At 40.6% G+C, this 27,029-nt stretch overlaps 1 protein-coding gene across 2 annotated transcripts in view; it reads right to left on the bottom strand.

The window, feature by feature from the left end:
* Positions 1-27,029, bottom strand: part of LOC119728767 (cGMP-dependent 3',5'-cyclic phosphodiesterase-like) — a 118,443-nt gene that overhangs the window by 28,375 nt on the left and 63,039 nt on the right. For both annotated transcript variants that reach the window (XM_038201146.1, XM_038201147.1), the window contains exons 7-14: positions 21,724-21,783; positions 12,823-13,026; positions 8,362-8,439; positions 6,872-6,913; positions 4,738-4,806; positions 2,805-2,935; positions 1,746-1,857; positions 198-237 (exon numbers count right to left, since the gene is read on the bottom strand). In XM_038201146.1, the coding sequence (XP_038057074.1) occupies positions 198-237; positions 1,746-1,857; positions 2,805-2,935; positions 4,738-4,806; positions 6,872-6,913; positions 8,362-8,439; positions 12,823-13,026; positions 21,724-21,783 (736 nt within the window). The remainder of the gene's footprint in view (positions 1-197; positions 238-1,745; positions 1,858-2,804; positions 2,936-4,737; positions 4,807-6,871; positions 6,914-8,361; positions 8,440-12,822; positions 13,027-21,723; positions 21,784-27,029) is intronic.

Below are 27,029 nucleotides of genomic sequence, written 5' to 3'. Positions count from 1 at the left end.
ATTGGCTAGGGCTTCCTGTGCTTCAATCTGATTGGTCAGCAAGTCAGCACCTGCCAACCAATCAGTCACTATATTCTCTTCCCCTACTTGGTCGGGATCTTCTACAGGTAAAGGGGGATAGAAATCTAATCTACTGACAAAGGGGTTTGGGGTGGGCGGGAATTTGAACCAAGCGGTCACGTCATCATGCAACCTACCTAGATGTGTGAAGAGGTTCTTGGCCACTTGAAGCATAGACTGCAAAATAAATAAAAGGAATGAAACAAAATCAGATTTACCATGCAACAGGTATGTGTAAGTCAACTTACTAATGGAAAGTTGCTAGGCTGAATTTGTTGAATACATAATTTGGTTTGAAAATAATAACGAAAGTGGAAATAAATAATAGTACCACTACCTATTATTTCCAAGAATTACGAACAATAATGAGATCGGTAACGGAATGTCTCATGCCCACTTTTACATGCTTTTTCCTGTACAATTTCAACCTCAATCTTTAGAATACCGTACTAGTGCCTTACCAACTGAACGACAAGTATCCAGCTCTATGCTAGCGGTCTTCAAACACTGACAAATTAATGCATTGGTTTGAATCTCACTTTGGTCAATTACAGGTATATCCCTTCAACCATTCTGATATTTTTTTTAATGAAATTGTGAATGGAATTCTTTAATTGTGAAATTTGTAAGTAAATGCAACTCCACAACGTGACTTATTGCAAAATTCAATAAAAACCCAATTAGAGTTCTAGCGGGAATATTCACTCTCCCGTCCAGACAATATTCCTGTTTCTGAGCCTAACATATCGGCTTGCTTTACGCAACGAGTTACGAAAACAAATTGGAGAGAAGAGCTCTAATGGATCCGGGCATGCATATGTTAAAGACACAACGCACGGGGCAATGCCCCGAGTACATATCCCTTAAGCTAACAAATACTGCAGGAAGACGAGGTTATTGTCATTAACAAATGCACCCTTTGCTTCTGGCTAGTTGCATTTGCATCCCCAAGTTTGTTGAGTGTGAAATGTCTTAATGCATCCCCAAGGTCTTCAGTTAGGACAACATTTTTTTTTCCTTATCTCTTTTTCTCTGTAATTTTTCATTCAGTCGTCTAGATCTGAGTGTTGTGAGTGTTCCACGAACACTCACTGACAAGGCTGATTCCATTTGGTAATGCAAACTGCTGAGGAAATGGCTTTCATTGAGAAAGGTTCATGTACAGCGTGCTAATTCCAACTTCAAAGTTCCAACTTCAAAGTTTGCTTGAAGACAAATTCATTATTGCGCTCACGGAACACGGAAAATGTAGTGCGTCTTGCGTCCCACATACCTTCGGCCTCGTGGTTTGTGGAACAGCACTATATTATTCAGTGTTCCACTCGCACTCGCGGGATAACTAATAATGTACCGACAGGCTAACACATTGAAAACCACGGTTCCCATTGTTTTAAACGTAATGGTTCATTTTTTGAAAGTCGCAGTTCACTTTTAACGACGTTTGGAAATATTTATTTAATCAATCGAAAAATGGTCCTTTTTAGATCATAATGTGTACCTGAACAAAAAGCATGTCAAATCTTGACACAGCGCGAACTGCACTGTACGTGTAGAACATTCATATTACGGCGGCCATATTTTGAAGACTGGGGGCAAACTGGTCAATAAGCAACATAAGTTAATGTACGGTATAATGGGCATAGCTATCCAGTCAGTATGCATGCATAGTGGGCAGTGTTCCATACCTGTGTTTCTTGTTTGAGTTGCCGCTCTTTCTGCAATGACATGACACTGGTTAATACGGGTACCGTGTAGCGGAAACAGTGCCTTACAACCTCCTCATCTTCCTGCCCAAATCTAGGGGGGAAAAAGTACGACACCAAGATACATTAGTATAATAGTATGATCCAAAACATGTATGTAAAACATGCAAGAAGCGTTCTCCCTTCCCTAAAAAGAAAAATCGCCCCCGCTATGAAGTATTCTGCTTGGCTGCATGGCAGACAAAGATCTCATGAGAGCAGTCAATGAATCGGCCAGAAAATTGGCATTAGATTGGATTAGCTACAGCGACTGACTTTATCTTGCGGCTTTGCCAATCAGTCTTGCTTTGCCTTGCAAACACATATTCAGCAAGGGCTTGCTGATTTAATAAAACTTTTTTTCATGGGGGGGGGGAAGGGTTTGAGGTGATGAATCAGATTTAGAGATTAATTTCCATCCTTCTTGGAAATGGTTAGCATAAGTGTCTTGTATGATAATGACTTCTAGCCTTAGGAGCATCATGGAGGAATAAAAACACATTCAGGAGTGTGTCGTAACTTGTTTCCGTACACCAATGACTTTTGAGCCTTTCAGCTAGTCGGTTCGGTGGGAAATCAGCTTTTAGAACTTCAGGGAATGGCTATGGCTCATGAGCCAAGTCTTTATCTTTTAATCTTCTTAGTACACAGCATATTTGTGTTGGGAAATTTAATAAGTCTGTAACTCCATTAGCTGAAGGTTATTTGTATTACATGTATGTGACAGGGTGAACACTGGACAAAGACCGACCAGGGCTTTCTTTTCTTTGTTTTGAATATATTATCAGAACTTGAATGGATTTCTTACTTAGTTTTCCTTGACTTTATCTTAATATCTGATCAACATATCTTTCTCATACTTATCTTAAACCTACGTTACATACTTGCTTGCTTGAATTTAATGAAATTTTGACAGTTCTCCAATAGGGGGTGTTTAAAGTTTTGCCAAAATGACAAATTGATTTAACAAATAAAGGCAAACTTTTGAGATGAGCATCTGACCTGGGTGCTCCAATTTTGTTGATGCAGCAGGCCACGGCAACGACCTTTGACCTCGCTTGGTTGATGACGGGGACACAGAGCAATGAGTCGATCTTCATGTCCATTTTCTGTTCAAGCTCTGTTCTGCTGTTCTGTTGGCAAATGCACAAAAACAAGTAGGGGTTAAAGATTGTCCTAATATACTGTACATGAGAATTGCGTGTCTACATGTACATGTACATGTAGGCTCAAAACTTATACGATATTGCACATGATTGGTGTGGAAGTATCATTGTCAGAATCCTAGGGAGGCTTTCAAATCATGACTTTGTCTACAGTTTTGCGTTTGGGAGATTATTAGGACCCTGAGTTTATGGGACGACAACCCAATACATGTCCATATTGTTCTGCCTCTGGAACTGAACTTCTTATAACATGAAGCCACACGTTTGGGATATTTCAATTTGGTTTGGACATTTCAAGGCTTCCAAACAGTTCTGGATTGACAGGTGGATCTGAAGTGTGCAATTAGCCCAAGGTTATGAGAACCTCATTGGAGCATCTCAAGTAAATCCAAGGGTGGGGAACAGTGTTTGAAAACTAGTGAATCAATCCTAAGAGTCCCTTTTGCTCATGTTAAATTACACATGTACTTCACACATCAGGGCCCAATTTCACGGCGCTGCTAAGCACACAATTTTTTGCTAACAGAGCCTCCATCTACGTGTATTTCATGGAGACCGTAAGCATAAGCACAGCAAAAGGCACGCTTACTTCGGAGGAAAAGTTTGCTTAACTTAGTGACGTAACAATGGAAATCTCCATGCACACGCGACCCTTAGCACACACACGCCGTGAAATAGTGCTTAAGGTTAGCAAATTTCTCTGCTATGCTAAACACAACTTTTGTGCTAACTGTTAAGCAGCGCCATGAAATTGGGCCCAGATAATCACGTGTGGAAACTTGAATTGTAACCAACAATATAATACAGGTATGTTTAATGTTCTCTGGAATGCATCTTAAATTTTGTGCTACATCCATTTCAATGTTGTATCGTGTAAGTTTTTACTAACGCTGCTTTGACCTACAACTCCTTCCGTCTACACCCACTCCCCAGACACTGTACATTCAGTGGTAATCGGATTAGTAACCCTGAAGACTCAGGATCTTGTCCTGAGTGGGATGAGGCGGGTTATCCGATACAATCTTCCAGGGAGAAGCCCCTTACATTCATGTGCCTAACATCAAGACGAGCGATCACTCTCTGCTCTCTATGGTGCTTGACACAATTCTCAAGCACGGATGGCTGTCTGTCTCGCAAGGGTAAACCTTTTTATGGTTCTTGTAAACCCCCCCCCCCCCTCCCTTCCATGAACCGACATAAACATCATCCCACTATTAAGATCAGTATATTCTTAGTGGGCTGTGAATATAAGGACAGCATATGAACAATTTCAAATCAGGGAGATAATTAATAAACAAAAAACAAAAACAGAAATTTTAGGTTCTGCTCTTTTTAGACCTTTAAACCCTAAGATGAACATGTTTCTTTCAATTTTAACCCTCCTAGATCCTTGAAATGCCATCAGGTTTCTGAGGGTTTGTTTTAGGATTGAGGAAGGTACAGCTGACCTACTATGACTTTACATGGGGCTTGATGCCCCTTGAAACTTGGTAGGTACAAAGAGTGTGCCATTAGTTTCTTACACAGTGGAGGGTTTTGTAGGATTGAGGACGGTACAGCCGATATACTATTACTTTACACAGAACTTGATGCCCCTTGAAAGTACCAGCAATTAAAGAGGTTGATTTTGGAGGATTCTTGCTATAATCAGTTTAGATTTGGTGATATCATCATGATGGGTACAGTTTGGGGTGAGGGAAGCAAGATGGGGGGGGGGGGGGTTTCGAGATTGAGGTGAGGGGAGGGGATAGGGTGTTAACGTGTCTCACCTCTGGAATATCATCCAGCGTAATAGATCTCTCCTCTGTGACCACCGTGTTGAAACAACTCAACGGTATCTGGGTGGGGGAAAACACAAGATGGAAAATCGGTCAAGGAAATAAAATAGAAAACAGGTCAAGCAAATCTCAAATTGGATTGAATCAAACCGCTGAGGAACTGAATTGTCAAATTTCACGGGGGACATTTGAATCTTTTAAGAAAAACAACCCAACTAAACCAGACACCAGCGCTGCGATTCTGACAGACTTGTCAACCTTTCCCCCAGGGGGTTTGAGGCAATTATTGGCACTACTGCACTACATGTGGCTGATATTTCACATATGAGGGATGGAGGTGGGGAAGTAATATCTATGGGACAGGGGCATGCAATGTGGCTGCGTCTTTGCCCGGTTCTGAATAGTGGGTTTAAACCGTCCAAATACAAGACAATCACACAATGACAACAGAATTTGCGAATAAATAAGATGTTGAATGAAGCCTACATGTTATTTGAACCAGAACTTTGAAAGAAAGATATACTCAAACCAAAAAAAGTCATCAAGCAATAGGGCTACGCCATTACACATTGGTAAACACGGCGTGCCAAATATCACTGAAATGAAAAGGGGACAGAATGACTTGGAGAAGATTCAATGTCAAGGCTAACATCAGGAGGTATCACGGCAATACGGGGGAAAAAAAAGGAAATGAATGCTAAGAAATCATGCGGAAATGAACACTACCGTACATCAAAAGCTGATGGAGCAAATTGATATTAAAAAAAACTGGTAGGGTCGGTTGCAAGCGTCTACATTTGAAGAACATACACTGGGAGTTGTTTGTCAGGGAGAGGGCAAGGGGACACAGATTGGCTGAATGGGGAGTGGAACTACACATAATTTCAAAATGTTGGTGATGGTTTGGAATAGAATAGAAATCACACACAGGAGGGATGATTTGCTCTTGAATAGTCTGCAAGCATGCATAGGAATAAATGTGTACTTTATGGAGCTTGCTCTACGGCATGTCTACTAAAGTCTACTTTGATAATGGTACTGATTCTGATTGTACATGCAATGAGCTGGGAGAAAAACATTTAAGAAGGGGGTGTCGTTTAGAAAATAGCCTTGGATGATTGATTTATTTGTTTAATTTTAATGACGACAATCTGTTTGCAGATCTGAGATAACCGCAGAAATGTGAAACAATGGGAGAAATACAAAATTATGGGAGAGTGAGTGGTGGGCAATCTCACTGCTGTACCAGTACATGTAGATCTAAAATGAACACAGGGCTTGACAAAAATGACCGGCAAGTAAAAACCATCAAGTACTGCAGTGACATGAGAAACGTGTACAAAACTCTGGTGAAAAAAACAAATCACTGAAGCCATTTTTGAAATTAATTCTAATGAAGCCATTTTAAAAATTCATTCCAATGCAGGTCATAACAAGAGTACATAGCACAATTTCCACAGTAATTTCATATTGACTGAAGAAATTGAAACTAGATTGATATGTTTGATGAGGCATTAATCAACAGGCACACTGCTAAGCAAACTACCAAGCCAAGTTTCGTTTATAAAATTGTACTCTGCGATGTTGAATGCATTGAATGCACATCTGTTTTGTACGATAACTATATTGTACTTGAGAGCACAATTTTGTACACTGAAACTAATTACCAATGCTAAAACTGTTTTTCTCCTTAAAAAATTTCCTGTTTGGCCACTCAGAAAAGTTCTCCAATATTCAGTCAAATATGGAAGGAGAACACAATGACGTCTTTAGTTACCATTGATATGTTTTTATTACACAGTTTTTTTATCGTTTTGCCATTTTTAGAATTGTTACCAAAGATCTATATTTGCATATTGAACAGAGGAGGGTAACAAACAAGTACAATGTATAACATTTTTGTCAAACCTTGTGCGAGGGATGCCTCTAAATTTACATGGCTTTAAGACTAAAGTAAAATACGTGTGAAAAACTACAAAGTCTCAATTTGGAACCAAACTGATCCCAAATGAGGGTTGAGGCCTGTAAGCTGGGTGGAAGGGAAATGAGGAGCTGGATGCAAAAGTCAGCCAAACTACTTGATGATGTCCAATGATGCGGGTTGCCATGGCAACCAGTGACTTACCAACATCCGTAATTCCTCCTCCAGTACCCTGTTACCCAAAACCTGTCACGCAGGTAGACGGGGAGAGGAGTATCAAGAGGCAATTTGAGGGGAACGGGAGATGAGGAGGAAGGGGGGTAATAAGAAGAAGAAGAGCAGAGGAGGCAGGTGAAGCAAAAGCTTGGTTTGTTTCAAAGATGGTAAGTTATTCCAACAATAGAAGAATATAAGGTTTCCATCTCAATTAGATTCAGCACGATTTACTCAAGTCACATACTATTAAACACACCCTGGTGATGTGGATGTAAGTGAAAAGCAAAATGTGGGCTTTCTGACTCCACTCTTTTGCCAAATATTGGTTTTGTGGCCACAGAGGCTGTTTTATACGAGGAGAAATACAACTGAACAGTTTAAAGATGTCTAGCCATCAGAATCAAAATCCGTAAAGCACTGCCAATGGCTATAGTGCAGAAAACCTCTGGAAAATCATGACAAATTATCAAAAACTATCATCAAAGCAAAATGGGTTTATTTTGCCAACTCTTGTTCCGGTTTTAAATGGTTTGATTTCCTTTTCGTGAGTACCTGTAAGTACTTCTACATAGTATGTACCGGTAGATGTCAAAACTTTCCATTTATCGTTGGGATTAGTGTCAATTTTGGTCACGGTTATCAGACAGTTGGATCTTAAGAGCCAAGGTCAAGTGAAACGCTGTCCTCTGATCAGTATCAACCGCGTTTATATTCCACAGTGCAGCGAGTGTGTGAAATAGACAGTAAGCCGGAATGCATAATGCAAAGCTGTGAAATCCATCAAGGGATTTGCAATGACGATCAAGTGGGGATCAAAAGTACATCAAATGATTAACAGTGCATCAAGGGATTAACCGTATCACTATATCATTTTTTTAGAGGCTCACATGTTAGAAGCCTACGTACATGATCAGCCTTAGCAGATTTTTTGGAAACTGATAATAATATGTAGTTTGTTTATTATTTTTCCTCCCGAAACTAGCATGTTAGTACAATAACCCACTTTCGGCACACTTTTAAATTTGAAGCTGATGCAAGCCAAATTCATGAGCACAGGAGAATATTCTGGGAATTGTATACATGTAGATCGTTTTTCAATATGATGGTCACGAATATTAAGAAGGTACATTAGAAGATTTGTACATGTAACCTACATTGTAGACTCACTCAACATACATGAAAGATTCTTGCAGACAATACAGGAGTGATCTCATAAATTTTCAATATATCGGCTTGTATTGGTTACATGCAGTAAGAGTAACGTGAGCAATATGCAAGTGTTATATTACAAGTGAGTGATAGACACAGAAATTGTATCATTGCTCTAGGAAAGGCAATAGAAAAAGGAGAGAAAATTTGTTATACCGTACATGTACATGTACTTGTTGTAAACTATCAACCACTACGGTGTTGTGTTGGGGTGTCTTCTTTCATGCGTGTGCATGTGTATGGTAATTTAAAAACAAAAGGTCACTTACCTGACAAAACACTTCGGTCGCGTCTTCTGACGAGACTATCCACAACGCACAGCATTCTGATTGCGTGTGTCTCTCTAACTGCAAGGTAACAAAAAACAGGAATACGCTTTCAGTATAAGCACTTTTTAAATTAAACTTGGAATTTCTTGAAGCATTAAAAAACTTCACTCTATCTCTCTCCACAAAAAAAGTTCTCTAGATGTAGGGACGTAAGTGCCATGTACATTTCCAAGGGGTTGGGGAAGGCATGAGTAATTTGTGAAAACCTAAACGTACTCCTTGAAACCTTAAACTGAAATTTAACATTTTGATTTTGAAATTGGTTGACCTGCCGTTTGCAATTTCAAATCCTGCTCCAGCCAATTTCTTTGGCCTGTTTGGAATTTATTAGAAGTGAAAAATTCCCGTCTGTGGTTCGTTTGATGAAACTGTTAACTGAAATTTGAAACTGTCCTTGTGTGATGCTGCAAAGTAGCAATTGTTTATACCTTGAAATTGAAATGAAAATTGTAAATCACAAGCTGGAAAAAAAGAAGGGAGGAATGAGTACAGATAACAGCAACGAACAGATTTTTATTCTTTTTTTGGGATCAAAATATGAACTTTCTGAGAAACAAGTGGTTTCTCACCACAACACTGAACAGTAGAGAGACAAGGCCACTTTAATTGGGGGAATTTATTCATGAGATGTGGGGCTGTAAGTGCACTGAAGTTGGAATAGCCGACATAAAATAGTGCAAACTGCAGAAGATCAACAAACAAGACAAGAAGATGGGGCATCGTAGTTCAGGAAGGCAATATTGATCCACACAGACTCCTACAAGGCTTCACTACATCCAGGTATTGGGAACATCCCCCAACCTCTTTTCCTTCTTTTTTGTTTTTATGTCAATCATCTTTCCCTCTTGTTTGCGACGGAAACTGAAGATGGGCCAGTGATTCTCCGCAATCAATACGGCATTTACTGTCCCGATTTCTTGTTTGCTAGAAAGAGGACTACGGTACAAAAAAGAAGAGGACGGTAGAGGAGGAGGGGAAAGAGAGACAGTCCAACATCCAGCGACACTTGACTGCGATAAGATCGACCGGACTGCCCATGGTAGATAGGTATCGTCTGGGTTTGTAATACAATACCCCCGACCAGATTGTTACGCAGAGGCTGAATGAATACCAAATCTGACTCTGGAGTGAGGGGAGAGGGGTGGTGTTAAGACGGAGGGACCGTCGATGAGATGGTAATTTGGCCGCTGGGCTGGGCCTGGTCAGTAATTGAATTTAGGGGGATTTGTGTCATGAATTCTCCTCATAAGCATTTCAAAATGTGGACTTTACGTACATGTCCAGCTGTTTCAAAGTGGAACAGGAGAGAAGTGGGGGTACTGGGATTTGCATATGTGCCGGTAGAGTCCAGCTGATACCCACAGTGACCAACTTACATCTGATTGTGGGTGAAGTTACAAAGAAGTGGGTTAAACAAATTTTGGACTTGGATTATCCAACTTTTTTTTCCAAAGTCTGGAAAAGGGAAACATTTGGTGGTATGAGGAAATCAGCCTACAGATGAAACAGTCAGTAATAAAGTTACATCTTATGTACTGTGACTGAACTTAAACATTTTTCAGTTACATTTAAAACAGTAAGCAGACCCAAATTCACTCAATGTGTATTGCAAAATACATGAAAAGGAATGGAAATGAACCGGAACAACTTCATCAGCAGTAACTCACCCATACATATGACAGCGTATGCATCATTGAGGGCAAACTAAGTTGAACTTTGATATTTTCTGACTGTTTCCCATTTTTGTCTGAGCAAGAATGGATGAGCTCCAAGTGCTGTATGAACATATGCGTCAGTCCATAAATTAGGGGTCCAAAAGTGCATCTTTTTGTCCCTATTAAAACCTGACGTTGGCAAATTGCCCTGCAAGTATCATTACAATTGACTTCAACCTATTTTTTATTTGTTGGCGGGCACCGGTACTTTAGGTAATCACTCTTGGAGAAGGCATTAACCGTAAACTCCCCCAACCCATCAAATCCCAGCGGCATGTTTTGTTGGAATCTGTCAGGATGGGTACAGTACCCCTAAACTGACAGTCTTTTACATTGGGTTGGCACACCTCCAGAATCAAAGTCAAAAATATGTGTGTGTTCAGTTTCCCATATGGTGTTGGAATTTGCCAGGATGGGTGTGGTTCCTAGTAAATCATGTTAGGGAGTTAGGGTTAAAGAATGTGTCCTGAATTTACACAATCTTATATCAGATGTAACAGGGGGACACAACAAAAAGTGGACTCCATATTTATGGAATGACCCACATGCAAGTGTCTAAGTTACAAAGGAAAGAGACATTCTGCAACTGCAAGTGCCAGCTCAAAATTAATTACGCAAATTCTTTTTATTTGAGCATTATTTGGGTTTCATTTACTCTTTGGAAAAAGACATGGAAATGTGGCTCTGAGACCAGTGACATTGGAATATGCACAACCGTGTACTTTCCCCTGAAAAACATATCAGCTTTGGACCAGCCATCCCTCATTGTGGATTCACGGCAGCACGTGGCAGCCAAGGAAGCCTGAGCACTCGGAGTAGTTAATGGGGGAGAGAGCTGCTTGTCAGCCAACCATGGGTCTGTCAAAAAAAGACTGATGCGCCAAATTGTCGGGGATCAGCCACAAAACAGACTGTAGGTTTGTTCCTACAACATATGCGTTGAAGGACAAGATCAGACAACAATGTCGCGACTATCGGTGGCTGATTAGCAGGGGGTTTGGATACGTTCCTGGGATGATGAGGCTTGGTCTGGGGGACAGCTGTTGTGAACATGGTGAACGAGATTTCTGCTCGGCAAATGAATCAGAGCAAAATTAAGATTGCTGTTTTCTGTCCAAGCTAGACCTTGATGTCTCTCTGACTGCGTGACATTTCCAAATGTGAATGCATTCGTCTTCAATGATTAAAAACTTGATATCCCGTAAAAAGAACTGTAACGTGTAAGGATAAAAACACAAACTATATGCTGTACAGATGGAATTGCCTTGCAGCGTTGGATAACGTAGCCTAATTCCTTTTATCTCTGTGCCTGAGGAAGTCGTTGCGTTGGCATTAAGGTATCGTAATAGTCTTACAGTCTCCTTTGGTATTTATCGTGCCACAGGGAAGTCTGAATCAGATCACGGGTACACTTTGCTCTTTTTTCTGAACTTGGAACATGACTACGTCTTATATAGTGCACACATCTGAAAAATTGTGCTGCGATCCTGATAACATGTATATGTTACATGTAGTTGGTGCGTTACGATTCGTCATAGGTGGGTCAAGAATGCTGCTAAATTTGGTGTGTCACGTACTCTGACGCAGTGGTCTGTACATGTACATTGTACGTAGATTCCATAAAAGGATGGCCCACTCTTGCACAATGACAACCATTCCCGGGGGTCATGAGGTGCATCATACAATTGACAGGTGCATAAGACACTGCAGGCTTGAAACTTCCTATTGGCATGGACTTGAAAGACAGAAAATCTGTGCAAAGCTGTAGTCAAGTCAATTCATGAGGCAATATCATGTCAATCACAAGTCAGTATCACGAGTCAATATTGTACGGTAGCATGGTGATTGGTCAGGGCCTGCAGCCAGACATAAGAATAACTCAGAGAGAACACATTTTAAAGACTACATATAAATAACTTCAATTAGAAATTTGGATCCACCTACTTCCAAGTTCTAAATGTATGGGCAACTTAAGGCTACAATTTATTAAAGGCAATTAAAGCGAATTACAAAGGTAATTGTTGCAAGGTAAATGCAAGTATAGCACAAATGTATTAGAAATTTAAAAGGGCCGGGTTCGGTGATGGAACAGGAAGAGAGGTTGCTTATGGTAAAAGTATCATTACTCTACTCCCAACCTAGATGGTGGTGGGGGGGGGGGATTCGACTATGTTGTCCTGCCCTACAACTTGCTTGGACATTACAGCAAGGCTTTCTATGACCACGCCCAGGTAAAACCTGCACAGCCCTCCACAGACAACCACCTAACCCTATCCATAGCTCCATACCCTAGACCCCTAGCATCCAGGCAACTAAACCGCACATGGCCTTTTCAAATTCCAACAGTAATTCTGTACATGCGACTTCCTAGCTGGACTGATGAACAACCAGCTCAGGGGTGTGATGGATGAGAGGGGCGGGCTAAAGCAAAAAGGCAGAGAGGAAGGTAATACTGAGGGGCTCCTTTCATTACAATAATAAGAAAGGTTAACGTAACACGGGATGATGAGTAGTGACACAAGCATGTCTTGGCCAAAGTTCGCGAAGTCAAAAAACAATTTGTCACTGGACCTGTAATGGACATGTTACTGACTTGTGATAAACTGAAGACAAACGTGAGGATGTCTCCAACTCGCAGTCTATGAGGGAGGTGGGCAGGGCAAGAAAGGGAGGGGGCATTACTTACATATTTGACGACCTTCGTTTGCATTGATGCGGGGTCGTTGTCATGCAGCTCGGCACACAGTTGTAGAATACCATCATCAAAGGATGACCCTGTGCATGGTCCGCCATTGTGGGACCCCGAACACGTAGTTGGCGATTTGGAGGTGGCAAGCGGCAACCTTTGCTGCGTCGCCATCTGGTGAAGTCTCTGAACACACACTGCGAACTACACAGAGAAAAAAATGCTGACATCATTTACAGAGAAAAGACATCGTTACACAACCAAACCATGAAAAAAAAGAGAAATTTGTTTTAACACATCAACCATGTACATGTAGTTGGTGGTCATCTAATACTTGTCTAGGTAGAGATAGGATCACTATCCACGTGCAAAATCCCTTTTTGTATTTTAAGAACACAAAAATTGTGTTTTAAACAAAGTAAGAGATACATTTTATGCTACCTGGGCCAAAATACTAATCCACAATGTATTGAAATGTCACGCCGAACAAGAAACATGTGTAAGTCGATGGCTCACAAAAGCTCAATTTGGAATTTGAAATAACGTGAACGGGAAAAGATTTCAGCATGATCGTCTTAGTTCGCTGCCAACCAACCAACCGTTCACTTTCAAACTGTGCTCTGCAATTAAGATGTCATTGGTGTTCTCTCTAGGACTGCCTCAACATCTGCTGCCCTTTCAATTCAAGGCAATGGACGGAACTTAGCACACTTTGCATGAAGATCATGAGCACTGTCAGCCCAAGATGCCATCGGCTTGGATACAAGGGGAGAAGCCATGCATCGCACTCTGAGCGTAACAAGGGGGTAATATCCAACACTCCAACTGGCAGGTGGGTCTGCGTGTCGTGGCTTGTCATTTTCGACTCATTAAAGAAACACAAAACTGCCAGCCCCCTTCGATGCTGGTTCTCATCTCCAGACACCATCTGGTCTCCTCACACTGCTCCGTCAAGCATAATGCTTGCAGTTTACAAATACAGTCTGTTTGAAAGTCAGCCTTCCAAAATCATTAATGTCCAGCCCTTTTCATGTAACTGTGACGTGTACGATGTATCACTGGAGTTAATGAAACATTAGCCGATGAAAAGTTTGTCTATAAGTCAATGTGATGCATCACTGAGCTAAATATTAATTTCAGCTACCTCCCTTTTTGTTTTGTTTTGTTTTGCTTCGCAATATAATTGATCAATAGCAATGTCCCTTACCACTGTTTTCTGAAACAGATGTGTTCTGATCACAATGCTGGTCAAAAATAGCGTGCATTAGCAATATCCCTTACCACCTGGTGTAATCTCATTTCTGCTGGGCACAGAACTTTGCCAAGCAAAGATTTTTGTCTCGTGTGTTTTATTTGCTTCTGTGTTTTTTTTTTCAAGGCTTTTTTGTTCTATTTGCTTGCTTATTTGTTTGTCGTTTGTTGTTTATTTATTCACTTGTTTGTTATTATTATTTTTTTTTTTGACAAGTGCTTAGATTTGTAGAGCAACTTTTGCCCTAGCAGCTCCACCTAATTGGGCCAAGACGTCTTAACAAGCCAAGTGTATCACACTTGGATGCAGTGGACATGATTTGTGAGATTAACTTGCAAAAGTTTGGACTCCTGCACTTTTGCAAGACACAGTGGGTGAAGGTAATAAAAAGGCCTCTTGTCAGGCCAAATGAACAAATCCAGCAGGGAGACCTGTTTTAATCAAGCAACAGCTCGGTAGGAAACGCAAACCCCTGTTGCTGCTGGAATTGTAATTAATTTTTCTTTTGGGGAGGTCCATGTTCCAAGCTCCTGTCATCGAAATGTGCAAACTTGCTTTCTTCCTGATCTCACACTTGCATGTTAAAATTATTATTATTTTTGTTTCATTCAATTTCCAGAGAAGTTAGACATACACTTTTCTTGCTGCACATAATCAAATTCTGCACACTGGCTGTATTCATGACATCATATGTTTACTTACCATACATTCGGGGGGGGGGGGGGGGGAGGGAGAGGGGGGAGAATCCATATTTCAGGACTTCATCAAATCCTACACACACATTCGCTAATGTATTCACAATCTCATTTCACTCACGAGAATCTCTTTTCTTTTCCACAATGTCTAGGTGTCTAGACTCACATTATTTACCTTTTCTAACACCTAATTTTGTGCACTCCGAACGATTCCGCAAACTGGTCATCCTTTAGGCAAAATATTTGCATCTCCTAATTGTCTACTTAGTAGGTTTTCGTCGATTCCGACTTTACAGCACTGTTTCTCTAACCCGTTCACTTGATTGATAAACAAATCAGAGCGGACATCAGAGGCGAAATTTATCACCCGCGAAAAAGAAAGTCAAATTTCCTGCCCTTATTTTCAGCTCCCCGGGGAAGGTTCGGCAAACTCTAAACACAGCCTTTAACATCAATCTGTCAGCATCGACTTTAAACTAACTACATTTTTTCCCCCTTCTTTTTTTTTTTTTGATAGCCAATGGGAAGACAACTAGACAAGCACCGCTGACTAATGCGAGCATCTTCGGTGATAAACGAGGCTGTTTATTACTCGGTTTGATCCCCAGCAAATTACCATTAGATACCTGTGCTAGCAAGTTATTTTCTCCCTCCGCGGGGCATGCAGGTACATCACTGAGGGACGGGTTCAAGTTACATCCTGTCATTTCAGCTGAGCAGGTTTGGGAGTTTGGGGCTTAATTCATTTTGTCAACACAATGAGTTTTGTGTGTTTTTTCAAACCGTGGCTTTATATCCACTCTTGCCTTCAGGCTCCAATTTCATGATATCTTTTTTTTGGTCACTGATATGTGAGACACTAGCTTAGTGTTGAGTTCATTTTTGTGTCGCCTAAAGGAAGTCCTAAATTCTGTATCCCTGTATGTTAAAGTTTAGGTTAAGTTTTGAGAGAAAAAAATGTATAGGCCTTAACAAGTTTCTACATGCTTTCATGGATTTTAATGAGACTTGGATGCAGTGACCCTTGGGTGGGAAGATAGAATTCTCCATGGGATTACTGAGGTCAGAGGTCATGTCAGGGCCATTAGAGGTCATTGTTCAAATGCTTCAAAAGTTTCTTTGTCTACAGAACTTCTACATAGTTTAATCATGGATTTGGATGGAACTTAGATCACTTCTTCTACTGAAAATGAACAGCTTCTGCAAGAATAAGAATGCAAAACATATAGTGATCGACCGCAAAAAAAGGTGACACATGCAATCCGTGGATCACCTTGTCTACATTTGAACAGCAAATCACAATACGTGAGGCCAAAAGTTACATGAATACATCTTGATTGCTCCTAAATTATTATGGAGCCAGAGGCAATGTCACATTTTGTAAAATACCGTTTAACTCAGTGTCTTACTAATGTCTGATTTGTACACATTAACTTTGCAACTTTCTAAGGGCAGATGTTTCACAGAGTTTCAAATGCTTTTGGGGTGTGAAACTCTAAAAACAAACTTTTCAAATTTAATTGCCAGCATTTTGAGGTCTGAACTTTTTCTCAAGCCATTACACATTTTAAAAGTATTATTGTATGCATAGTATATATCCATCGTCACATGAACTTCAAAATTAAAAGAAAACTTTTAGAAGACCAAATAGGCTGCAGAGGTTGCAGAAAGTACAAAACTGATTAAAAAATCTCTCCTAAATATGTAATCATGGAAAAATCAATAAAGTGGAATTTGTTTTCAGCACTGCACGGCATTACCAGCTTTAAGCAATATTACATTCATTCTCTAGTCAGCCTCAGTTTAAACTGTGTTCCCCAAGGAACGCAGCAACGCTGTAGCATTATGTACACATTAACGACTGTACAAACTGATATTTTTCCCCCCTCTTCTGTCCCAACCTCGGACAGTATTTACAGTCACCGGAGAAAAAATTCTGATCAAATCACTAAAGGAATGCTCAATTACTAACGGCAACAGCGTCATCGCTGTGGAAGGGAAAAAAAAAATATTTGGTTTATTATTGTACAGGATGTCCAATTACAGGCAGACCGAGGAACATTCTTGAACCGCCATGATATCGGAGAATGCGCGTCGCGCAAATGCCAAACCCTCGTCACTTGAAGCAAATTAATTGGGCAAGGCGACGTTGCAACGATTAATTTTGAAAATATCAAATCCAAGCTTGTCAAGTGCGTGAAGAAAGGAAAATGATCTACCGGTGAGGCATGAACAGAAGAATGGCATTGATGATGGGCAGATGAAATTGTTTGTTTTGATTGATTTTTTTCATATACAGTTGTTGGTATTTTATACAGCAATAGAACATTCTTCAAAATGATAGTTTTTATTGGTGGATATTTACTGAAAAGATTTTAAAACACGTGTGCAATTCTCAGCTGAAATTTTTATTTAGCTCAGTGAAAAAATGATAAACATTCCTTTAAAAAAATACTATACGTGCCTTTATCTGGGTATACTAATTAGAGGAAATAACATTAACGCCACTGAGCTTAATTAGCACGGGGTTGTGATATCACAATACAACTATTTTTATTTCAGACTTTGGGCTCCAAAAAAGAAAGGTCTAGGGACACAAACATGTTATTTTAATGGATCGTTAACATTTGAATGGAAATAAAATCCTACCAATGTACAAAGTCGGTGTACGTTCTACATGGTAAGATCCAGCGTTTTCTTGCAATTGACAAAAGGCAACGCACGTCATTACCCTCAAGGAAATCACTTTCCTGCACAAATGTTCAAGGAAAGACTCAGAAAAAAGCGGGGGAAAATGTCTCCGTAAACAAGGACTAACATAACGCAGCCGTTATCCCTACTCAAGCCCAGTTCAAGTACCGGTTAAAGTCGGTTGCATTTCTCTGCAGTGGAGATATTCTAAGTGGGCTCTAATGCAATGAATTTTCCATTAGTGCACTGGATCAATGCGGACAAATTGAGTTTGCATTTTTCCGTCACCGGCCCACACTGTGGGCGACTATGGAAAGCTCTCCTTTTTTTTTAAGCCAGGGAGAGAGAAAGCAATAACTTGCAAAATGTGGTAAACAGGGAATCTCTGTAGTTACCTTTGGTGGACGTGTGATTCATGTGGGGCAGAAATGTTTTGTCTGATTTTTTTTTTTTTTTTTTGGTCTTGTTAAATAAAAGCTGTAGCAAATATACATTGTAGCTCCTCTGGCAAAGGCAACATGCATTTCATGCAATGCAGTCTGCTGGTTTGGATTAAGTACTGCGTACACGTTTTACACAAAAGGCACGCAATACACACATGCAGATATTGAGCAACTTTTCTAATGCCATGTGAAATTTCACTAAAGATTTGGAAAACACCCAAGGGCTTTATTCAACGATGGTATGTTTTCGAGGCAAAAATGTTTGATTTGCCTCAAACCCTACATGAACGACAGTGGATTTAAGCCAAAGCAACCCCCACACTCCCACGTAAGCAAATACTGTTTGTGCGTGTAACAAACTCAAACGGCTTTTCAAGAAATCATGTTTGCTCCGGGAAGAAAAAAGAAGAAATCCAACACACGGCGTGAGCTGAGCTGAGCTGTCCTTGATCATCCAACGGTGCAAGTTGACAAGTTGACTCCACGCAAATAGGCACACTGACCATAAAAAGGATCTGTTCCTGCCGATTTGGGAGCAACGTTAGCAAATTAAGCACTGAAAAATCAAATTAGAACCTCTTTTTCTGCGTCTCTCTTTCTCCGCCCACTCCAATGGTGAAAAGTCCAACCGATGCGCAAACAACACTGAAAATGGCCGTGTCAATAAGTTAGAACATTCCTCAAAGGGATCGATCAACAACCAAAACTCAACAAAAACCAAAAAAAATCCAAACATACCGGTACATGTATGCCAAGGCATGCCCCACAAAAGTCAATGCACTTACGTGAGCGTGCATTAAAGCAGTGAGAGACGTGACTCTGCATGCGCTAGCGAACGGGCTGAAATTCCCAAACAGAACTGGCGCATTGCAGGTGATGGCTGGTAATTATTTGGAATAGCTGTTTAGTACACACGTATAAATCAAGGATGGGTTTTTATTGATGGGTTAATTGAGTCATTAGCCTTGGCAATTGCGATCGCAGCTCCCACGGTCATACACACGTACATATGCATGTACTTACTGCGGGGAAAAGGGATGGGGGGTAGAAAGACTTGTATGAGGCAGAGAACACTTGTTTTATATACATTATATCCATGATTACCCTCTTGGTTAGTTAGATGAATGGAAAGGATTGAATAGGCTTAGTAATCGCTGTCGAGACTTTGCAGTGAATGACTAGTGAGTCAACTGTGACAGAAACAACTGAACTGACTGTTTTATTTGAATTTTTTTTTTATCAGGGCAAAGACATTTTACTGAGAAAATATTTCATCTGTGTTTATTGGAATCAAGGGGAAAGGTGCAAGGAGTAAACTTGCAATTTACAATACCAATTGGTGCTATTGGCTAAGAAAATCCCTGCTGAACCCAGAGCACATTATGAGAAAAATTAGCATTCCAATGAAAACGTTTGTTAAAAGTATTCATTTTGCAGTGACTGACCTGGACTAAGCAGTTTTACACTTCTTAGAACACACAGTTTCAATGTTCATAAGCTGGAATTTTTCATGTGAATAATTTTTTTTTTTAAATATTATTGTTTGGTTTTTTTATGTTGGCTTCTGAAGCGCATTTGTTTTGGATGGTACTGCAAGCAAACATTGAGGGACAGACTCCCATATACGTTTGAATTAACTCACTCGGCTAGCGGAAAAGGGAACAGTGCACTGATTAGTTGAGCAGAGGTAATGCAGGCAATATTGCCCAGATCCCTCCACATCAATTGTCACAGATAGAGCAACGCACAGCCCAAAAGCTCAAACAACATAGAATCAGGAGGGGAAACTTTCTCCAGGCTCAGTTGATTAATTTGCTCCGAAATTTCTGGCCGCCTCGGATCAAGCTCAGAGCCACAGACCCCTTCAGCTCCTCTTCCTCCTCCCCCCCCCCCTGTCTTTCTCTCTATCCTGGGCCCCTCGCAAGCAGCTGACAGACGCAGCTGAAATGACAGCGGGCAAAAAATTCTTCGGCACGAACATCACAAAAATATTCCAAAAGAAGCAACAAAATAGAAGACTGGCGCAGCTATCATCTTCTGGAGAGCCGGTCATATTCCTGAATGCTGAAAGCCCCTAGAGATAGCCCGGGGTTAGGAATCTGATGAAAATGTGTTTGATCTACGCTGGTAATTAGAACCAGGGACTCCTGGTCTTGTACCCCGCGGCCTGCAGGTGGTTCAGTGTTGGACGCTGTTTTTTTTTTCTTTCTCCTCTTCTCTTTTTAGCGCTAAGGTCTTTGAAGAGTAGATACATACGCGCACTTTGTGTGCATGCAAGAATACAGTGTGGTAAATGATTATGGGAAAGTCAATAACTCTTCTTACAACAATTTGTTTCATACGGTGTTGAGGTGAAGTAGACCGGCTTAACCCAGCTCTTGTGCATTTATAAAGCCGATGATTGTAACAATGAACGACACATTCCTACAATTGAATTTTCTGAACGGTATCCATATTGGAACAAATTTGTTTCAGCTTCAAAATGAGTGTCATGAAGACTGCTCGCACTGAATGGAGACAACCCGCCTGAAGAAATTCCTTTCATACGTTTGTTTCAAAAAACAATTTAAAAAAAAAAAAAAAAATTCAAATCTGAAATTTTTGTTACAAATCTTCTGTGGTTTCACTCAATTGAAAAATTGGAATTTTTTTAATTTTATTTTTTTAATCGGTGCTTACCCTTTTTTTTACATTGTAACACAATCTCTCCCTCACAAATCTCTCCTTTCCCACAAATGAAAATAAACACAAAATTGCACCAAACCAGCAAATTGCCCAATCCAACTTGAAAGATGGCAAGGACCGTTTCAAAGTCTGCAATTTTAAGAACTTATTGAGGACTATTTTTTTCCGCAACGTGACAAGCAGTACTGTTGTAAAAACAACCCAGAACGCCGAGGGTTTGGTCTGCGATCCATTAGGTCAAGGAATCTAATCCAGTGCAAATTCCACGTCGGGCGAAGTCACCGGGAATTTTGTTTTAAAGCTTTTCTATGCAGTCCCGGTCGGCTTACATGATAAACAATGAGCGAGCTTGACTGCTGTTTGAATAAGACGGCCAGAATCGATGTAGCGGAGATATGGACAGCAAAATACATAAGTGAAGAACTAGGGGAAGTTCTGCCAACCTCGGGCTTTGTCTCAGGATTTTGCCTCATCTCCAGCTTCGGAATAATGTAAGAAGTCTTTAAATGTTCAAACCAAATGAGCAGACTCTGACATTTGTCCTTGTTTGTATTAGGACTTCACGTTGAGTTGCAGGAAATGGACCCGACATTCTTGAAGCCAAAGTTAAGAAAACCCCTATATGAGAAAGAAGAACCGCTCTTCCTTGTAAACAACTGACTGAAAATCTTCCTGAACACAACTGTGAAATATGTTTTTTGGGGTGAACCATGAAGTGAGGAATATGATAGTTTTGTTGCACCACAAAATGACGGATCGTCTATGGACTTTGTGCACACAACTCATCACTTCGTGGTGCAGCAACTCTCCACGATTTTGTATGAGTCACAGTGATTAATTGTTGCTATAAACAAAAGAAAACAATATTTTCTCGCAAATAACTCACAGTTGACTGAATTGAGGAAAGTTACAAACTGCATTTTGAAAACCACACGTGTTCAAAGTTAACAGAACTTTTCACCAAGTTTCAGTTTCCCTGACATGCATTTTACTGGCTTCTTTGTAAAACCTTCATAAAAAAAGCAGAATAACTATTCAACATGGAAATTTCAGCTGCTGTTCACCATTCCGTCTCTTGCATTTTTTTCCCAGCCACAGGGGAGAAATACAAAGGTAAGGAATCTAATTTACTCACATGTCTTCCCACCAGGGATAGTCTCTTTTCCTGATTGCTTGATACAGCATCACATACAACCTGCAGGAAAGCACAACAGAAGATAACAGAGATAGTAAGATGGAATTGTGTTGTCCAGAGGCTTACTCCTTGAAAACAGGTTAACCTTGTTTAACCTGTTATTACACTGGAGGCAAACAATCGAATGGCACATCTTTTTTTGGCAAATCAAGTTACATGCACCTCCAGTCTTGTTCCTACAATGTACATGCATTGAGTCACTGAAGTGTCAAAGATTTCTGGCCATTCAGAAGATGTCTACTGACGTAAACTCTTGTCATTTAGAAAGCTTCTGCTTAGATGATCGCATTGGCAACTGCATCTAATGCGACAGTGACGTCTACATATGTAACAACTTATAGCACAATTTGAGCGCCCACTTTTTTGCTCATTCATCTGGCGGAGCATTTAAAAATGCCAAGGCTTGATTAAAATTCCCATCAAGCTGAAAAAGTGGGCTTTCTGCTCCGCTCAGACTCAATTGCATCAACCTATTGAGAAAATCCCTTGTCCCACGTACAAGCTAAGCCACTTTTCATGCGGTTGAATGTGCACGAAACTGCGACAGTAAATGACAGTCCACGCTCGTAATCGGAATGGGTAAAGCCGGGCCCGGTGGGGGTATTAACGTTGCGACGAAGGAATGCGACTTCATGCCCACTGTATCTCCTCTGAATATAATTGGCGTAGAATGAAAACACTATGTACTGCATGCTTGCATTGAACATGGTCCCCCCCCCCCAAAAAAAAAAAAAATCGAGGGAAAATTCTTGACTCGGGGGTTCAGGTTGCAATGGAAACATAAGTAAGTTCATGAATCCCAAATTGAAGGGTATGTCAACACTGCCGGGGCAAAGCGGGTCCCACTTCAGTTGGCTAAATACACACTGTTAGGAGCTTGGTTGACTGCATAAGTGGATCTCTTTTTAAACAACGCAACACGCTGTGAAAGAAAAGTATGGTATTAAACGCATTGATTTTTCCTTCAGAAGAAAATATCCTAGAACTCACTCTGTGACTCTTTAATTAAAAATAAAACAGATTTAGATGAAAAAGGACAACATTGCAGCAAAATATTCTTTAAAGCTTACCAGTATTGCAAATGGAACCCTATGATCATTACCAAATGTCTTACAACCATAAATCGTCGCAGTAAATTATAGGGCAGCAAATTACCGGTATTAAAATACAAATTTATTGTCAAGTTATTGGTATGATGTATGTATGTGAGTCATTGCTATATATGCAAAAGGGTCGAATATGTGAGAGAGGGGGGGGGGATTTTACCATAGCGTAAGCGAGGTTTCGTGTAATGTACAAGATTCAGTGTTACATGTAGTTTAGTTGTGGGGGCATACACTCATCTGTACAAGGTATTTGTGGGGACCGAAAACACTGTGGGGACAGCAGAAAGTTCCCATAACTCGGTCCTTATTTGCCTAACAATAAAAAACTTCCCCATAACGTGGTGTAGACCTGTACATGCGTGCCTTTTCACAAGTACCGGTACACTGCAGGGAAAAAATGAAGAAATTGAAGAATGATCTTGAATGGAATTCCACATGAACTAAAACTTGTCAACCGGATACATGATGTACAATATGTCCACGTGTGCTGCACTCACACTGCAATCTTTCCATTATCGTTATTGATTCAAATTTACAATTCAAAGTTGATTCCATTCCAAGAATTCAGCTTCCTGAAAGCAAAAAAAAAAAAAGAAAAAAAATCCATAACGCCCGAATAATTTTTCCTTTTTGAGAAGTTGAAAGAAGGATGAAGAGAGAGAAAAAAACAGCAACGCATGACAATCTGTCAGGAAGTGAAGTGAGCAACTGTCTGCTCAGATGGCACGTTGAGTTGTTGTCTGGCACAAAATCAATTTTCAAGGAGGAGACGGGAGGGAGAAAAGGCATGTTGGGGATGAGGGAGGGGAAGAAGGGCGGAAGTGGGGAGAAGAGAGGTCCATTTTAGCACGGGATTGGAGAATAATTTTCATCTTTCTTACATGTAGTTGGGAAAGAGATCTACATGTAACAGTACGGTAAGGATGAAGGCAAAGATACTGTATTTTCAAGAGAAATCCCAGCTCAATTGGCCTGAAATGGTGCAATTGCCTGGTTGTTGGGCCTCTAATTTCACTTAAAATTAAAATGAGCAAACAGTTGAGTTTGAAATAACATCTAAGATTTTAGCGTAAAAAATACAGTACATGACAAAACACAGGTGACTTTTTGAGAATCCAAACTGACTGGTGCAAAATGAGAATTTAAATGTCGGGTTACAGCAAATTCACCAAAAACATCACGGCTTGATGTCAACATAACTAGGCATCTTTATTCACACGAATGAAAATGATTCGCCTAGATAAAAAAATAAGAATCTGGTTGATGCCTTGACCAAGTTGTGATTTAACTGCCACAATGGCACGGGTGTGTTGATGGATGGCTGTTATGAGGCGTCCCTTAGGCTGAGTATCGGCAAGACGTCATTACTGGAGGCTGGCAGGTTGATGATGATACATCTCCCTATGAGCAAACAAATAGCCCAACCACTCCAAAGTGCTACCACTCCCGTAAATCACGGACTCTGTAATGCCAGAATTTTCCCGTCTTTTTCCCCTATACATTGCCTCCCAGCCGTTTTTGACTTCAAGCAGAGTGCCGAATGTGAGACTGCTTTACGCATCCTATCATTCCCGTCACGTTGGGGATTCTCGCTGTGTGCCTGACTCTAATGACGCCAATTAAGCCGGATCGCCTTACCTAACGACACAATCCCTCATCATCCCATCGCGCCGGCAGAATTCTATCCCCCCGCGTCCTTCTCCTCACTCCCGGGGGTTCGCTTCATGTAAATCCCGCCGAATTGAGTTACCAGCTGTAACGGGTTTTAAGCCTCACGATTCGGCCACAACTCCCAGAGTGGTCGTTGGTTCTGAATGCACGGTGTCGTTTACCGTGAAGCATCCCTGTAAACCTTCCGAGTATTTGCACGCTGCTTTTGGGGGGCAACGCGAGGAAGGTGGCTTGGGCAGAGCCATCATCACACACTGGTTTCCTGCTCTGCACTATTCACCATAATTTTGAGAAGTACTTACATACATGTAACCATCGGCTAGCCTGACTACAACCAAGGCTTTAATTTTGTAATTGCACGCCCGGCCACTTCTCAGGAGAGAAGCCTAGTTTCCCATTTATGAAATGAATCCATCAAATCTTTTGTTAATTAAAATCTCGGATCTCTTCGTTTTTCTCTAAACTCCCCCCTCCTGTTTGTCTCTTATATTGTAAACAAGTCGTTTTGAAATTGATATACGGTCCTATATATGAAGAAAGGCAGGAAAATGCCGGACACACAGAGTGGATTGACTTAAGGGTGTTTGCTTTAATCATCAGCACACTCTAGGGATATATTTCCAGCTGCAGCCAGGACACGTTCGGCCAACATCGGGGGGGTTCAATTTATTACTTTGTCTTGGCGCGAGTGACATTCAAGACTGGATGACGTTAAACTAAAGCTCCCCTCCCTGAAGTGGGTAAGGAACTTGGGGAGTACGACAGAGCCAGTAAGCCTAAAGGGGAAGCGGGAGCTGGGAGTATGCAATATACAGCAGGCCACAGCAATTGTAAATGGAAGGGGGAATCAGTATGTTAAGAGGGGACGGCATTGGAACAAATAACGGAAGCTATGTCAAAACAATACAAAAACCTTTACAAAGATATTAGGTATGATGGGAAATTATAGTTTCATTTTGGTAGTTATAGTTTCATTTTGGTAATACCAGCCCCTCATTTGAGATATATACACATGCAAGTGAAATCTATTGTGGCATCTTATAAATATAACATATTTTTTTTCTTCACTGCCAATGTTATTTTTCCTTTGCCATCAGTGGATCAATAGCATGCCTTTGAAACAACAGCATTCTTAAGTTTCAAGACTGCAGAGGAAAAGGGGGGGGGGGGTGGCATTTCATGTAATGTACCCCGGTACATGCAGTATTCGTAAATGTAATATGAACATGTGTGTATCCTAATGACATCCTTGAATATCCTAACACATCTCCATAAATTAGTACCGGTTTTTAACTTTAAAGGCTAAACAGTCAGTTCATAATTAAACTATGAACATGTACATGTACGCCAGTTTGATGATTTAAAACTAGACTCAGTGGTGAGAAGCTGCATCAGCTTATCTGAAGTTTGCAATAAATTGGCCGACAAAGGAGAAGTTCAGGTAAACAAAACTTTTCCAAATTACGGTTGAATCATTCCCTGTGGTTCACTATTACCCCAGCTGCCCTTTTTTTACATCTGTACTAAACCAAACAACCATTTGAGGTTGGAATTATTGGCAGGCGTATGCTGTACCGCTTGCGCATACATGTACATGTATGCAGGGTAAATTGACATGAGTTGAAGAGAGAGAGAGAGAGACTGCACATTGTTGATTCACATCACATGGACAGGTGGCTTCAACCAATCAATAGTCGCTGTAGCTATATCCACAGGTGAGGCCGTGCGATGGGCAGATATTCATCCCCTTTGTGAGTTAGGGAGGATTACGTGGGACAATATGCAGGCTTTCCGCAATGCAACTCCTGCAACCGTGCCAGTGATCTTTTGGAAAGGGGAAGCGCGTGCAGTTTGGCTGAATATGGTGATTTGGAGGGTGTAGGATTTCGGTCACTGACTTGTTTTAAGTACAAACAGCAGAAACAAAGTCAAATTTTGATTTAAACAACGTAATTTCCTAGGGAGAAAAAAAGAGTAGTCGTGTCATATGAACACAGAGAATTACTGACCACGCTTAGTCACTAGACCTTTTGGAATTCAGTGAAAGCTTCTAGAAACTGCAGGGAATTTCAAGAAATGATGAGCTCTTTGAATATGATAAGGGCCGGCTTTATCATGTAAACCACTTGTTTTTAAAACATGTACATGTAGATCATGTCTAACAGTTCAGCTGTTAGTTACCTATAACTGAAGAAGTAAGAAGTGTATACACACACACACAAATTTGTCTGGTAACTGACTGATAAGTTTTATCATAATTAAAATCCACTTTAAGATTCTAACTTTTATCATGCATTCTGTTGAATTGTCCAAAACGTACGTCCGACACCGTGAAACTGCCCATATGGAAAAGGGGATGATTTAGAAAGAAAGGAATATAAATAATGGAGATGTGACGATAACCCAAACCCCAGGTGGATCTATCGTACCCACGGCTGACTGCATCCAGTCATTTGATGGTACCATTTG

This window comes from Patiria miniata, unplaced genomic scaffold, assembly GCF_015706575.1.
Source record: "Patiria miniata isolate m_02_andy unplaced genomic scaffold, ASM1570657v1 HiC_scaffold_20, whole genome shotgun sequence".
Taxonomy (NCBI): domain Eukaryota; kingdom Metazoa; phylum Echinodermata; class Asteroidea; order Valvatida; family Asterinidae; genus Patiria; species Patiria miniata.
The sequence above is the reverse complement of the archived record's forward strand: the minus strand, read 5'-3'. Positions and strand labels throughout refer to the sequence as shown.